Source organism: Nymphaea colorata, chromosome 3, assembly GCF_008831285.2.
Source record: "Nymphaea colorata isolate Beijing-Zhang1983 chromosome 3, ASM883128v2, whole genome shotgun sequence".
Taxonomy (NCBI): domain Eukaryota; kingdom Viridiplantae; phylum Streptophyta; class Magnoliopsida; order Nymphaeales; family Nymphaeaceae; genus Nymphaea; species Nymphaea colorata.
The window spans coordinates 24,261,775-24,276,614 of NC_045140.1; the positions used below are offsets into that span (position 1 = coordinate 24,261,775).

The following is a 14,840-nucleotide window of genomic DNA, read 5'->3' on the forward strand; positions in this document are numbered from 1 at the left end:
AATGAATCGGAGGCTGTCTATTTTATACATCAATTCACATCTCAACAAAGGAAATGAGGAAAAATGAAAATCTCTCAAAAAATTATTCCAACAGTGCTTATGGAACAAAATCTTGATAAAAATGAGCTTGATAGCAGGAAGAATCTTTGTTTCGAATCTTGACTTCAATTCAAGGTCCTTGAGAACCTATCCTAACGATCAAAAAAGGCAGAAAGAAAAGAAGAAAATTTCATAAAACCAAATATTCCAAACCTTTAAAAGAGACTTCAACAGTGATGCGCGCAAGTAAGGTTGGGCATCGGGCCATGCCAAGCTGGCCCAAGGCTCGACAAAGTTGTGCTTGGGCTTTTGGTGGCAGCCCAAGCTCGGCCCGCTTAATTATTAGGTCAGACTCGACAATCAACTTCATACCTCTTGGGTACCTAGTTTTTGTTTATCCTTATTTGAAACTCTTAACATGTTATTTTTTAATATTTAAGATACACACATTGATGTGTTTGCAAAAGAGCTATAAGTGACACAAAAAAAGTTTTTAAAGGAGTCATTAGTGATGCACCAAAAGTTTGTATGTGGGCATTATATATATATATATTTATTGAGAGAGTGCGAGAGAGAAAAAAACAAAAACAAAATAAAATTTTTGAGACATAATTTTTAAATACATATATCGAGTTGGGTCGAGCATCCAATACTTGGCTTACTTCAATTTGACCCAAACAAATTTTTTTTTGCCGGGCTAACTCAAATGTCAAATAGCCAACCCAAACCCAACTCATAGACTCATACGGGTCAGTTGCCCACCCTTAGGTGCAAGAGAAGCCTTTTTTGCCATTATGTTTACGTGGCAACAAAATATTTACATAAGATAGGATGGCAAAATGATAGATATAAGCTCACCTTTTACATTATTTACTATAGGTACTCATCTATTTCAAGAAACTAACATGTAATTTCTTTCTATAAAAAATATTAAAACATAAGAACATCTTAGCATTTTAATCATTTGCGGACTTTGCTGGAATGCTAGGATTGGAGTGATACCGTCGGGCTTTCCATTAGAGAAAAAAAGACTGGCGGTCAGCAACGGAATAAAAAAAAATTTGATGGAGGGGCATTTGTTTAAAAATACTTAAATTTGGTAGGATAAAATAAATATTTAACATTCTTATTTAAAAATAAAAAACTTTTAAAAAACATGTAAGCAATTGCACACACTAGTCAACCACAACCACAATGTAGCTACGCCATTGCTGGTGGCAGCTGCCCTTGACCTCGACAAAGAGGAGAGTCAATGATATTTTTTTTATATGTTTAAAATGATGAATACAATGGTAAATTATTTTATTCTATAATTTTTTTTATAAAAAAAGCATTGTTTGTGAGTTTTTTAGAAGAAAAATTAGCGTCTCGTGTGAAAGGTAAGCGCTTAATTGTTATTGTTCTGAAGATTTACATGAGAGCGGGGAACAACAGTTGGAAAAAAAAAGGGGAGGAAGCCGGGCAAAATCTTGATCATGGGGATATAAAAACCCCTTTGCTCGCGGCTTTTCACTCCACGCCTTCTTCCTTCAAAACCGAGCACAGATTTACGTAGGAGAGGAAGAAAATGTGCAGGCCACCATCTCCTCCTTCTGCTTCCTCCTCTTACCTTCTCTTTCCAGACGAAAATCGTCATCTCCCCATCAAAGCCACGTCCTCCCTCTCCGACCACGATGACTCTCATACTCTCCACAAGTGGCCTGCTTTCTCTGAGGTAAAACAAGTTATCCACATTTCTTGCTTTTTTTTTTTTCTCTCTCGTGAACACACAAACATACACGAAGATGATGAATGCCCACAAGAGTGGCATGCTCCCAACTTTGTAAAATTATGTATTCCCCATTTCTGAGAAGCCAAAGGCCGAATGAAGTGGACAATTGAGATGTAAGATTGAAAAGAGCAAATTGGTGAAGAGGGATAACCAGAAAAGAGTGAGATATGAGTATGAGAGGCGACTTGGTTGTGTTGCTGCAGGTGGTGGAGGAGATGGCGTCCATCAGCAAGATCTCGGGACCGACCTTACTGACGGGACTGCTGCTCTACTCCAGAGCGATGATATCCACGATCTTCCTGGGCTACCTGGGTGAGCTCGAACTTGCCGGTGGCTCGCTAGCAATCGGCTTTGCAAACATAACGGGTTATTCCGTCATATCTGGTCTGGCGATGGGGATGGAGCCCTTCTGCGGCCAGGCCTACGGCGCCCAGCAATGGAAGCTTCTGGGCCTCGTTCTGCAGCGCACCGTGCTCGTTCTCCTCTCCGCCTCGCTGCCAATCTCCGCTCTGTGGGTCAACATTCACCGCGTCCTTCTCTGGTGCGGCCAGGACGAACGCATCTCCTCCACAGCTTCCACCTTCGTTTTGTTTTCTCTTCCCGACCTCGTCTCCTTCTCTTTGCTCCACCCTCTGCGCATCTATCTGCGCGCGCAGAATATTACCTTCCCTGTGACGCTCTGCTCCGCCATTGCCATCGTCCTCCACCTCCCAGCTAACCTGCTTCTGGTTGTCTATCTCAAGATGGGCGTCGCCGGCGTGGCTCTCGCCTCCGCCTGGACGAACATCAACATGGTGGTGTTGCTCGTGGCGTATCTCTGCCTCTCCGGCGTGTACCGCCGCTCGTGGGTGGCGCCCGGCCGGGACTGCCTCCGCGGGTGGGGTGGGCTGCTCCGGTTGGCGGTGCCGACTTGCGTGTCAGTCTGCCTCGAGTGGTGGTGGTACGAAATCATGGTGGTGCTCTGCGGGCTGCTGGCGGACCCAAAGGCGACGGTGGCGTCGATGGGGGTGCTCATCCAGACGACCTCGCTCGTGTACGTCTTCCCATCGGCGCTCAGCCTCGGCGTCTCGACTCGGGTAGGGAACGAGCTCGGAGCGAACCGGCCGGGGAGGGCTCGGCTCGCCGGGTTGGTGGCGATGGGTTGCGCGGCAGCGCTCGGCCTCTGCGCCATGAGTTTCGCTGTGGGGATGAGGCACAGGTGGGGCCGTCTCTTCACGTCGGACCCGCAGATACTGGCGCTGACGTCTGCAGCGTTGCCCATCGTGGGGCTGTGTGAGCTCGGCAACTGCCCGCAGACCACCGGCTGCGGCGTGCTCCGCGGCTGCGCCAGGCCATCCGTGGGCGCCAACATCAACCTCGGCTCCTTCTACTGCGTCGGCATGCCCGTGGCCATCCTGCTCGGCTTCGTCGCGGGAGTCGGCTTCCGGGGACTCTGGCTGGGCCTGCTCGCCGCGCAGGCCACGTGCGCCCTGGCCATGATGTGCGTTCTCGTCAGGACCGACTGGCAGCTCCAGGCCGAGCGGGCCAGGGCGTTGATGGGGAACGCTAATGAAGATGGTGGCGGAGGCGGCGGCGATGGTGGAACCACTGAGGTGGTGGTGGACGACGGCGGCCGTCTGGGGAGTGCAGATGATGTTGAGAGTGAAGCTGAGCCGTTGATGAGTCATGTCTGATGGTGGGTGACAGCAATTTTCTTCTGTGGTGTACTTTTTTCCTTTTTTTTTTTCCCTCCCTTCTACTTTGCTCTTAATATCACCCACTTACTGTAAATTGTTATTGATAGAGACTGGAAATTGATATAAGAGTTGGAGACGTATTTTCCAAGTACTGCATGCACCTACTTCAAATAAAACCAAAAAGTTTCCCCATTTCCGTTTCTCTCATCGTTTCTGTTTTAACCGTTCTTGCTTTATCCTTCTTAGTGTTGCTCTTCCCATGTTGTTGAACAGGGAGATTGAAGATGCGGTTCAAGGGCCAGACAGGCCATCTGATGCGTGTCAGGTTAAGAGAAAGAGAGAGAGAGAGAGAGACTGTGAGGGCCGAGTGGAGTCCTGCTTGAGTGTGGTCTCCATCTTCTTGGCCAGCTCAATATAAGTTCCCTGAAAGGGCTAAAAGAAAAGGCAGGTTCCTAATGAAGTTCTGCTAACATGCATGGTCAGTGTTTGCTCCCCATTTGTAAATTTCCTTTTCTTGTTATGGTGGGGTTTGTTCTCTCCAAAAATATCTCCTCTCTGTGTTTGTTCTCTTCTCACCTTAAAGACCGGTTGCTTTCTTTTAACAGGCAAAGCAGCCTCGTGACTGTCACTAATTTCGTGGGGACGTCGTGTATTCCAATCTCAAGCAAGCATCATTCGAACGGATTTAAAAAAATGCTTACGTTATGTGCTAGCTAATGAAGTGCTTAATTTCTCTTGGAGTAAAGGAATTAAGAGAAGAAAGAAATCTAGATCCATAGTTCATATGAAGATCACATTGATCAGAGAGACAGGTTAACTAATTACCCTTTAAGCAAGGAAATTGAGATCGCTAATGAACGGTAGAAATCGATAATTATCGAACAAGCAGATGAAAAGAAAAGGGTGGGGAGGAGGTCGACGCTATTCTTGGTCTGCATTAAATATTCTATATGAAAACTGTGACGATCTGCCGATGGATGAACATTGAAAATGGTAAGATTGTAGAGAGGTAGGTGCAGTAAAAATCCTGTCCCTTCTATCGAAATCATGAAGAAGCAAAGAGCTGCGCGGGTGGCTCCGGCAACTGCACACGGCACAGTTGCGGGCACTTCCAAAAGCCCTCTCATTCGGCACACTGTGGTTACCTAGAATAGCCATATGTTCCCAAACCGGCGACATCTCTGTCCTCCGTCCACGTATAAAAGTCCTAGCATCCAGATCTCCACATACCACAGAGAGAGAGAGAGAGTATATTGCATAAAAGCCAACGAGAGAGAGAGCATCATGAACGTGAGCATGTCATACAGATCATTTTCTCAGATGCCATTATTAAGTTTTGTAAGGATTTCAAAAACTTGATTGCGAAAACTTTTATGCTTATGAAATTATTATCCACTTGGGGAAAAAGGCTCGACTTGGATGTTGATCTCTAAATGAATGTTATCGATAACACAGGCTTTGCAAGTTATAAAAGAACAAAGTCGCAAGGATAAGGTTCACCAAGGTGTGCTGGACATAAGAGAGAGAGAGAGATAGGATGCAACTTTCCACAAGGTCATCCATCTCAGTGCTACTTTTATCCAAGCATGCTTAACTTTAGAATTTTGATGGAATCTAATGCATTATTATGTGCATGTGTGCGTGTAGGGGGGGAGAGAGAGAGAGAGAGTATTAATCAACATGACTAAAAATAAGTCGCTCCCATTAGGATGTTGGAAGGACTACAACGCTCCCATCGAACTGATCGGAGAGAAACAAAAACCACCAACGAAGGAAGAACAACATATGATGGCAACAACAGTTGACATACCCCAACAAAACCATCTACAAAGTAGAACTTTTCAGGAGGTCACCCATTTCAACACTGTTTTTACCTATGCACACTTAACTTGGGAGTTGTAATGAGATCCAATGCATTATTTCTATATATATATATATATATATAGAGAGAGAGAGAGAGAGAGAGAGAGAGAGTAGAACTTGTAGAATGTAAAAGTACTCATATAAACTATATTCAGTAATCCAATTCCATTAATCTAATACAGTGACTTACGTTCTGCCATATTATAAGTACTAGTTTTCCAAAATGCGTGCATGCACACAAAAAGAGAGAGAGAGAGAGAGAGAGAGATTATCAACGCTGTCATTTCTGTTGCTTAACCTTCTTCATAATGTTGTTCTTGAAAGTAAACTCAAACGCATCAGGTACAAATAGCAAACTTTCGAGCCAATCTATGCATGTAAATGTGAAAGTTCAATATAATTAGTTCTTAACATGCAAACCATGCTTTTGCTTGAACGAAATTTGAAAATCATGGTTCCTATACATGAAATTTGAGGGCTCTCTAACCCAATTCTGATCCTTCGACCCGCTGAAAAGCAATTGGATGTAAGAACTAGTTTGAACTAAACCAATTTTGAGTCTTAGGATTTCGAACCAGAAATGTGGAACTATCTGTTTAACTTTGTCCTCTATTCCTCTCCCCCGATACATGGAAGTATCAGATTCATTCTTTGAACGTTTCTGGCATCTTCTCATTCACCATTATATGTTCCTTTTAACGCATAGATCAGATTCTAAAAGTTCGAACAAGTTTTTTATCAACAATCATAATCTTTTTTAACAGATAATTCAGTTTAGACGTTAAATAACAGTGGTAGGCACTTATATGAAAAAATGTTTGTGATTGTTCTTCATTTTACTTTAAAACAGTCCAAGTTAGCTCATTCATACATGTTGAATGGCCCTAGAGATCCAACTTCAATTTCATGGCAAACAACATAATTATATGATGCATTACTACATGACATATTTTAAAAGTTTATATATACCCCGTGCATCTATGACATAATGCGCATGTCACAAGTTCAACACTCCCAATGATGAGCGACTATGTTTCTTCTGATGAAACCATAGATTACTTCCCTTTCCCCACTCCGAATTCCTACAGTTTTTGTCATTCATTCCTGTACTTGTGTACTTGTTACCCTCTCAATCTCTCGATCGACATGTTTTCAGAGGAAACTCTTTTCTTTACCGTGTGGAGCCAACTAAAAAGAAGCCGACAAAGGCTCCTTCCTCTCTGCGTGTGCGCCACGTCTCCATGTTCGGCATCCTCTCACAGAGAGAGAGAGAGAGAGAGAGAGAGATCCGTCTATTCTCTTTGGCCGGTGAAGCATTCTTCTGAATCATTCAACGGCGGAACTTTTCAATAGAAGGTTGTACCATTCCAGCACCACCAGTTGGGCACCTTCTTCCCCTCTCACTTCTCGACACGCGCACGCCTCATCTGCGCCCCCTTTCCTCGAATCCCTCGCTTCCCAATTCTATTCAAGGCAAAAGCATGAACAAAAGCCACATTGGTTCTAAAGATACCCGACCATCGATCTTTCCTTGATCTTCCCCATTGCCAATCCGGCTGTACTAATCTCATCCAGATCTCTGTCTCTACCGTCCCTCCAACGCAGAGGCCATTAATCTGCAATCGTTAACTGTGTTTCCTCCAATGCAATCGGATCTCAGTGAAAGAAGATCCCCACGATCGGAGCTTGATCAGGTTCTCAAAATCTTGTATATGCCACCAAGATATGCCATTTTTGCGATGTTCTTAGTGACACGACTGCACACGTTATCGGATGGCGAAGGCACGTACGAGCGCATTATACTCTGCAAGTTTCATCGTGTAGACAATCTTTACTTAATGCAAAGTTTATTCTGATCCTGCGTACCAAAGGCAACCAAAGAGACTTATTTCACTATCGGACAACCTTTTCAACAGGGGTGGAAAAAAATCGTTGTTAAAAAGAAAGGTCCAATTTTCTTCATTCAGTTTGAGTGCAAGTACAGAGCGTCACAATACAACCTTTCAGGTGCAGTATTCGGCCAATCAGGCAAATTCTTGTATTACATGAACATAGTTTGATGGAAGAAGCACAAGAGCTACTCTATGTACCTACTGATTATGCTTCTCTATGCTAGTTAACCAATTGCTCAAGATCTTCGGGGGTAGGGGGAATGAGGGTCTTCAGCTCTTTTCTGGGTGGTGGGTTGTTAGTTTCTGCGCTTTTGAAAACTAGTTAACTAAATCCATAAATTTAATCCAATTATTACAAACCCCCATGAAGAAACAGGGTCAAGATGGAGATCTACTTGCTCCAAACGGCAAATAAAAAACATTCCCCGTCTTGATATCCTTTACCAACCGCTCGGCTTGCTGTTTATCTCAATTTAATGGACTGTTTCATCAAAAGCCCAATCCCAGCTCCAACCTTGTTGCTAAAATATCTAGGAAACTTCAAAAGAATAAGAGTCCTTGCAAATGGTAATTTTTTCCTCCTTTAGATTTTGGTGCACTCTGAGAAAAATGGACACAATACAACACTTGGGTCAGCTCTGGCGCAGTTTTAACGGTGCCATTTTAGCGCCCGCCAATACAAGCGCCAAAGCTCGAACCGCCACTACCGCTTACAATGACGAAAACGTTTAGCGACAGAGCTACTGTCGCTATTTTAGCGCCAGAAACAGAGGGTTAACTGACGGTCAAATCGCTGCGTGTAACCGACCCAACCGTCAGGGATGGGCCATATAATTGACCTGGTAAAACGCAAGCCCTTGTCTTGGATGTTAAGCACTTTGGATTATAGTTTTGAAGTTAGAAAACTTTTGATGGCCTCTCATTGTACCCCAAATTTGGTTGGAACCTTTATGTCATACACGAATCCATGAATAGTTTTAGATTCCTTTGCACATTGTGCAGGCCCTCTATTGCGTAGCAAGAAGAGCTCGTTTCATAATTTGTATAGCTAGGGGAGAGGCCTGCCAAACCCTATTATGCTATATATATATATATATATTAGAGAGAGAGAGAGAGAGAGAGAGAGAGAGAGAGAGAGATACACACACTTTTGACAACAATAAACGAGACAACTCAAAATTTTGTTTATATCTCTCTTCATCAAATGTTTAATAGTTAATATTTTAACTGTCTACTAATATATGTAAAGTTGTATATGTGTGTGTTGACAATCAGTAAGGCTTAATGGAGCTGCAACATTTTCAAAAGAGGTTGCTTTCCAAAGCGTGTCATTCTTGTTGGTATGCATGATGTGAACCGATTTCTCCTGGCACAACATCACTTGTCAAAAATTTGCGCCGATATTTTTGACCAGCATGCATGTGGCCCAGTAAGGGTACTTATTCACTTTGTATTGGAGGAGGGGTGGGGGTCTCTGTTATAAAAAGATAACGCCCACAATATGACGACGGGCACTTTTTATCATCAATTAGGAACTGCACTTGCATCTTATTGGTTGAGAATCCCAGTTGGGAGAAGCAAAGCTGCTATGGCTGCCCACAAGTTAGAACCAAGCCACAAGATTAAAAAAAAGAAGCATTTGAAGCCCCTCTTTCCTCTAACAACAAGCCTAGCCGTCATCTGCATATAACAGAATATTTTCCTGCCAACACTTTGTAAAGCATTTCATGAAGAGAGGGAAGTGTATATATATATATAAACAAATGATGATTCTGACTATTTAGAGTCACCTAGCCATATCTAACCGTCCATCTGAAATAGATAAATGATTGGGAGAAAAACAATGAAAAAAAATACTAATAATCAATGACGAAATGGTCTACCCTCTTTTTCTCATTGTTTTTCTTTTAATCAGATCGAAGTTAGATGATTAGGCGAACTTTAAAAACTACCATTCAATTTTCCTATATATACATATATATAGGAAAATTGAATGGTGACTTCGAATTTTCAGAGTTATTCAACTATCTAACCGGGCCTGTCTGATTCAATATGAAAAACAAGGATAAAAAGAAGATGAATATTTTTGTTATATAGTATTAGTTCACTATTTTTTCTCCATGTTTTCTGTTATCCATCCATTTGGATCAGATGGATGATCCTAGTTAAATGGCTTGGTGACTTTGGATAATGAGAACTACACTCATTATATATATATATATATATATATATATATATATATATATATATATATAGAGAGAGAGAGAGAGAGAGAGAGAGAGAGAGAGAGAGAGAGTAAAAAACCTGCCGACTGCCTGTTGGGAGGTGGGATGTGATGTTAATGAAAGAGAAAGAGAAAGAATGACTTGAAGTAGAAAAAGTTGAAGTGAACTAATGGGAAAAGGCAAGAGAGGGAGAGGAAGAGAGATCTTCGCTTCCTCCACTTGCTGCACTGGGATAGCTGACTGAAAGCCGTAAGCCAATTGGACGGATGTTATTCGTTCTTGTTTTGCTTTTAAGAGTGAAATGAATAAAAAAAGAGAGGCTTATCCTCACGCAAACTGCCCAAGGTGGGCACCTAACAAGCAAATAGAGTACTCATTTTGAAGGACTCCTCTTTGTAACCACATATGTACCTCAACAACTAGCCTCGATTCCCTTTCTTTATTAAAAAAAAAAATGAAAATTTAATGTCATTGGTAGTAATAAATAACGAGAACATAACTTTCATGCTGTGTTTCATTGAAGAAAGAAGTTAGAACTTGAAAAGAGTCTTTTCAGAATGTGTTCCAAAGTCTTTTCCTCCTTTTTCATTTGTGAAGTATAATTACTAAACAATATGTAGTCCACTGCATGATAATCATATTCCTGTTTTATGCATTCTAGAACGCTAAAAAGCTGAAACAAAAAGTGCACCAAAATTTTCTATTTTTTATTGGCAAAGCAAGTACAGCAGAATCTAGCCATATTATGCCAAGTCTGACTATAAAAAGGAGTTACCTTTATCAACTTTAATTTCTTATGCTGTCAGTTAGCATAGTGGAGCTCTTGTTGCTGCCAATTTTATTCGACCATGATTTTGCTTAATGTAGTGAAATGAAAGCAATGAAGTTGCACAGTAATTATGTAATAACATCTTAAAAACGACTATTGAGTATGCATCTAAAATTTAACAGTACAAATGCAAGATCCTAGTTCAAAACTTACAAATCTTCATGAATATATTCCTGGACGTAAAGATTTTATACCCTCTGAAATCTTTGTAGTACAGATCTCAAGCTTTTGACCTCGATAGATTTTATCCAGACACTATGCACCCAGGCGCAGATGTCTACATTTTAAACTGCAGAGCTCACACCCATATCCTCAAAATTTTGAAAAGGAACCTAAAATTTTGATCTCAAAACTCAAAAATTTTGTAACACATTTATGGATCACTGTATTCCAAAGAATGCAGCATTCTTGTTACCAAATGCCCTCTACGGTGCAATTACTGTCTATGAATTGCATTGCAGAAGATCTGTTTTTTGAAAACTACAGGCCACAAGCGGCATGTGTGCACGCATCAATGAGTAGAAAGTTGAAGCAGCTGTGAATGCAAAGGGAACTATGCATGCGTGAGCAAACATGCATTTAGTCAGCAAGGTTGCCGTACCATGACGGGAGAGCAATTTTGAACAACCAATGACCAGGAAGGTCGGTCTCCAGAGACATTTTTTAGTTGGGCAGCAGGATTATGAATTATAAAATGAAAGAAGGACAAGCCCATGATCTCCCAAAATCCAACAGGTAAAGGAAAGTTAAAGAAGAAAGAACTGTCCGCAGCAAAGCCTACAGGGAAAGTTAGGCGAGAGTTGAAGTGTTCTGCAGAAGTAGGATTTCTTTGACCGCATTTCAGGAAGCCACTGGAATAACTCTTTCAAGTTTGAGCACTTGAATACAAACAAATTTGCCGTTCAATTTCCAACCGTGACAGAAGATATAGCTTTAGGTCGCACATATTCTTCTTCTTTATTTGGTAAGGGAGGTTGGGGGTGAGCACTACGAAGATCTGTATGTGCTCCGTATCAGCACTCAATGAATATTATAAAAAAATCTTCCTAAAGGAAAGTTCTCTTGTACAGTATAGTGCTTAAATGAATCTAATTATAGCATCCAATAAGGTGTTTATAGAAGTGGGATTTCCCTTCGTTGGCCAGCGGTTTCTAATGATGTGGACAACTTAATTAATAGTCACATAAGCGATCAAAACCATTTTTGTAGAAATAATCATCATTCTGCTGCAAGTTGATGCATATCTTCAAGTTGTTTCGTGGAAGTTATTGGAATTTCAGGCTGTTGATGAAATGTGTTTACTTCGAAAGGAAGGGGGAACACCGTGAAACGTGTTTCGGTTCTCTGTCGACCTGTAGAATAGTTTTCTGCTCACTTCCCCCTGCCATTTGCATATGTAATACTGTCATATCACTTTCTCACTTTGTTCTCGGACATTTTGTTTCTCTCTTTACACATGCTTCTACTGATGTGGTTTGCCGTTTGTGCTTTACTATTAGTTTCTAAGTCACCCCCTATGTTCGAGCTTATACAATCAAAGCCTCCAAACTGTGATAGATTTATATTAGGTAGCTGTATCAAAAGCAGAGTGTGATTCACATGCTATGTAAAGCCAGATTAGTATTCAACGATGGCAACACCAATACAATACTTTTGATTCAAGAAACCAACTTATCCTTGAGATCATTCAAGTTTCTGCTTAGTCCTAACCGTGGTCAAGGAATTTCCACCCCAACAGCAGCACGCCTTAAGCCCCCGAGAGGACATGAAGAATATGATATGACTTCGGCCAACCTTAGTAAAAAAAAATGTAGTCAAAACCACGAGTTACTTAAAGAATTAAGCACCACAATGTCCGAAAAATCTGTAGGATAACAGTGCTTGAGTGGAACAATCCCTAAGAATGAATTCTCAATCGTCACGTACAAGGTGCTTGGTGGCCGTAATAATTGACAAACAGATGAATATGCCAAGAGAATAGTCTGAGCAGTAAACTCTCAATTCAAAATACATAGTTGGCGTTCTTTCACAGTGGTAGTAATCTTTCATTATTGGATGCACAGCAGGTTCGCAGTTTCAGGACTCTTGATAGTGCAAGCGTACGAATAAAACGGCATTGTTACCGGTGATTTTGCAGAGTCCTGTACTCCCTGTAACCTGACTACTGCAGCAACAAGGAAGCCAAGACACTCTGTCAGGTCCATGATCTAATACGGGTCTGACGATTTAAACTTGGATTTCTTTGAAGATGCAATGAATTACGTTATTCGCCTAAAAGCACGAAAGATTTGATTCTGGAACTAGTGGCCATCTCAATCAGTGAATACGTAGCTAGTGATCTCTTGACAGTTTAATGTCTGCAAATAATTGAGGAGATCTTTAAAATGGCACATAGCTAGATGTCAGCAGCTGTTGGAACCACAGAGAATAGCACCGAACTCAATAATGCCCTCGTTTCATTCCTGCAGTCCTATAGCAGGAACGTCTGTGTTTGTATCGGGAGGGCATGTCTGCATTCATGGTAAGTTTAGTGCGTAATTTGCCTTCTCAAACCTTAGTTCCGGAATTCTTTCGTGCAACCAAAAGTGTCCAATTTCTTGAATACACAAGAAAATTCCTTCTCTCGAGAATCCACATGAGAACCTAGTAAGGACATATGAAGGAGCTGAATTGGTTCTTTGGCACCATCACCATGAGGCCCTGTGCTCATCGAAGGCGATGACCTGATGAAGAAAAACCCAGATTCCATTACCATCCATGCGTGATCAATAAATTTTGATTTCGAAAGTTGGATTTCTCCAACAGTATTGTCATTTAATCCCCTCACTTTGCATTGATATTATATTGTTAATTGAATTCTGCCAAATTTCCATGCATATTGTTCTGTGGAACTTCATGTATTAGTTTTGGAGAGGGAGGTTTCGGATATTGTGATCTGATGCAGAGTGTCGTTATCTTCAGAACTTTTCCACAAACAGGCTATGTAATTTACATTTACATGATTTTCCATTACCATACAATTACTTGGTCCACTGGTTTTGAAGTATAGGAAACTTGAGGTGAAGCGCATTTTGCAAGTGACAAAACAGGCAATGAAGATAGCCGCTGGGGTCACCAAAGCGGTTATCAGGAGTAAAGGAAAATATGCGAATGCAGCTTCACTTCAAAGCATTTTTCTTTAAATTTATTGATTAAATCAGGATTTATTTCATGCATATTCACTATATATAGAGTATAAACAATTCATGTATGAAAAACTTGGTCGTTTCCCTCACCAGGAAAAGAAGTCATTCCACAGGTGCATTTACAGAGGAGGGTGCCCATTGAGAAATCCGACCCTGCGACGGTGCTAGAAAAACAAAAGGCCTTCTTTCAAGAACCATAATGTGTTACTAAAACTTGATTGGAGATTAATCGTGGTTGGGTAGCCAATGGAATGCCCTCGATTACCATGAGAAGGCGATTATATATTACAAATTATTTTTCTCCCCTCAATCCAAACTGTCAAATTGGATCCATACAGAGAAGATTAGCATATGACATGCACAAAATGAGAAATGGTCCAAATCCACCATAGTCATCTTTCCATCAACTCATATTGTTTACCATGCTAGTAAAAAACATATTCTGTGTTTAAAAATTTCACGGCCGACTATGTTTTACATTTTTTAGAAACCATATATCCAATTGAACACGAACACAATCAGGTTCAGATAGAATCCAAAACAGCCAGAAATTGCTCAAGAACCACTTCTCTGAATCCAATCAATGTCCTGGATAATGGTTTCTATGCACCCTTTCTCTCAATCCTTGGCTTAAGTGACTGAAATACCAACGCCGTATGTTTGTTCTGCACTTCCCTGGGAATAAGAAAATGTGGGAGTTTTGAGGCTTCATATCCAAAACATGACCTTGTTAGTAGGATATGAATCCATGTGAAAACCATCTTGGCGTGGTTGAATTGTTTGTTACCCAAAACTTACAAGGGCGCGATTAGTTGTTTAGGCAGAATGTCAATGACATGGTATTGAAAACACTGTGTTACTCTTTATTTTAACGAAGGATCAGGAAAAATGTAGACTACTAATTCCCATGGAAATTGCTGGGAGATACGGTCTCCACCTTCATTGCTAAAAAAAAAAACATGTATATAAAAAAAGAACTAGGCTACTAATTCACATGTCCATATTTTAAGAGAGACTGCTATGGCACAACAAGAAGTGATAAAAATCGAACCTCAAAATTGTGATCAAAGAAATCAAACACATTCATGTTATATCTTAGACAGGGCACCTCAGAGGAGGTGTGGTTGAGTCTTTATTCCTATGGGTATTACTCTTTTCAATTGCAAAAGGTGGTAGATGATACTTTCAAGTTGAAGAGAGTAACTCTAAGTTCATTTAGGTCTTGATGCAGCTCCTGACCCCGGAGGTAGGAGGAACGAGAGAAAGGCTTTGACCTCTCATTGGGCACCCGGAGTCGCTGTCTGACCCAAACGCCTTAACTAGAGTGGTTACATACAAGTTCTAATCTCATTGTGGCATT

The 14,840-nt window shown here is 41.2% G+C and overlaps 1 protein-coding gene across 1 annotated transcript; it reads left to right on the forward strand.

Moving 5' to 3' along the window:
* The first annotated feature begins 1,566 nt into the window (after positions 1-1,566).
* LOC116250919 (protein DETOXIFICATION 48-like) lies at positions 1,567-3,642 on the forward strand. Its single transcript, XM_031624910.2, has 2 exons — positions 1,567-1,753; positions 2,014-3,642. Exons 1-2 carry the CDS (start codon positions 1,607-1,609, stop codon positions 3,481-3,483), a joined length of 1,617 nt encoding a protein of 538 aa, XP_031480770.1. The 5' UTR covers positions 1,567-1,606; the 3' UTR covers positions 3,484-3,642.
* Positions 3,643-14,840: the final 11,198 nt, after the last annotated feature.

Excerpts from the sequence above, each read along its gene's own strand:
- LOC116250919 (XM_031624910.2), top strand. The coding sequence starts at position 1,607 with ATGTGCAGGCCACCATCTCCTCCTTCTGCTTCCTCCTCTTACCTTCTC. Across the intron at positions 1,754-2,013 it reads AGTGGCCTGCTTTCTCTGAG|GTGGTGGAGGAGATGGCGTC; the intron begins GTAAAACAAGTT and ends GTGTTGCTGCAG.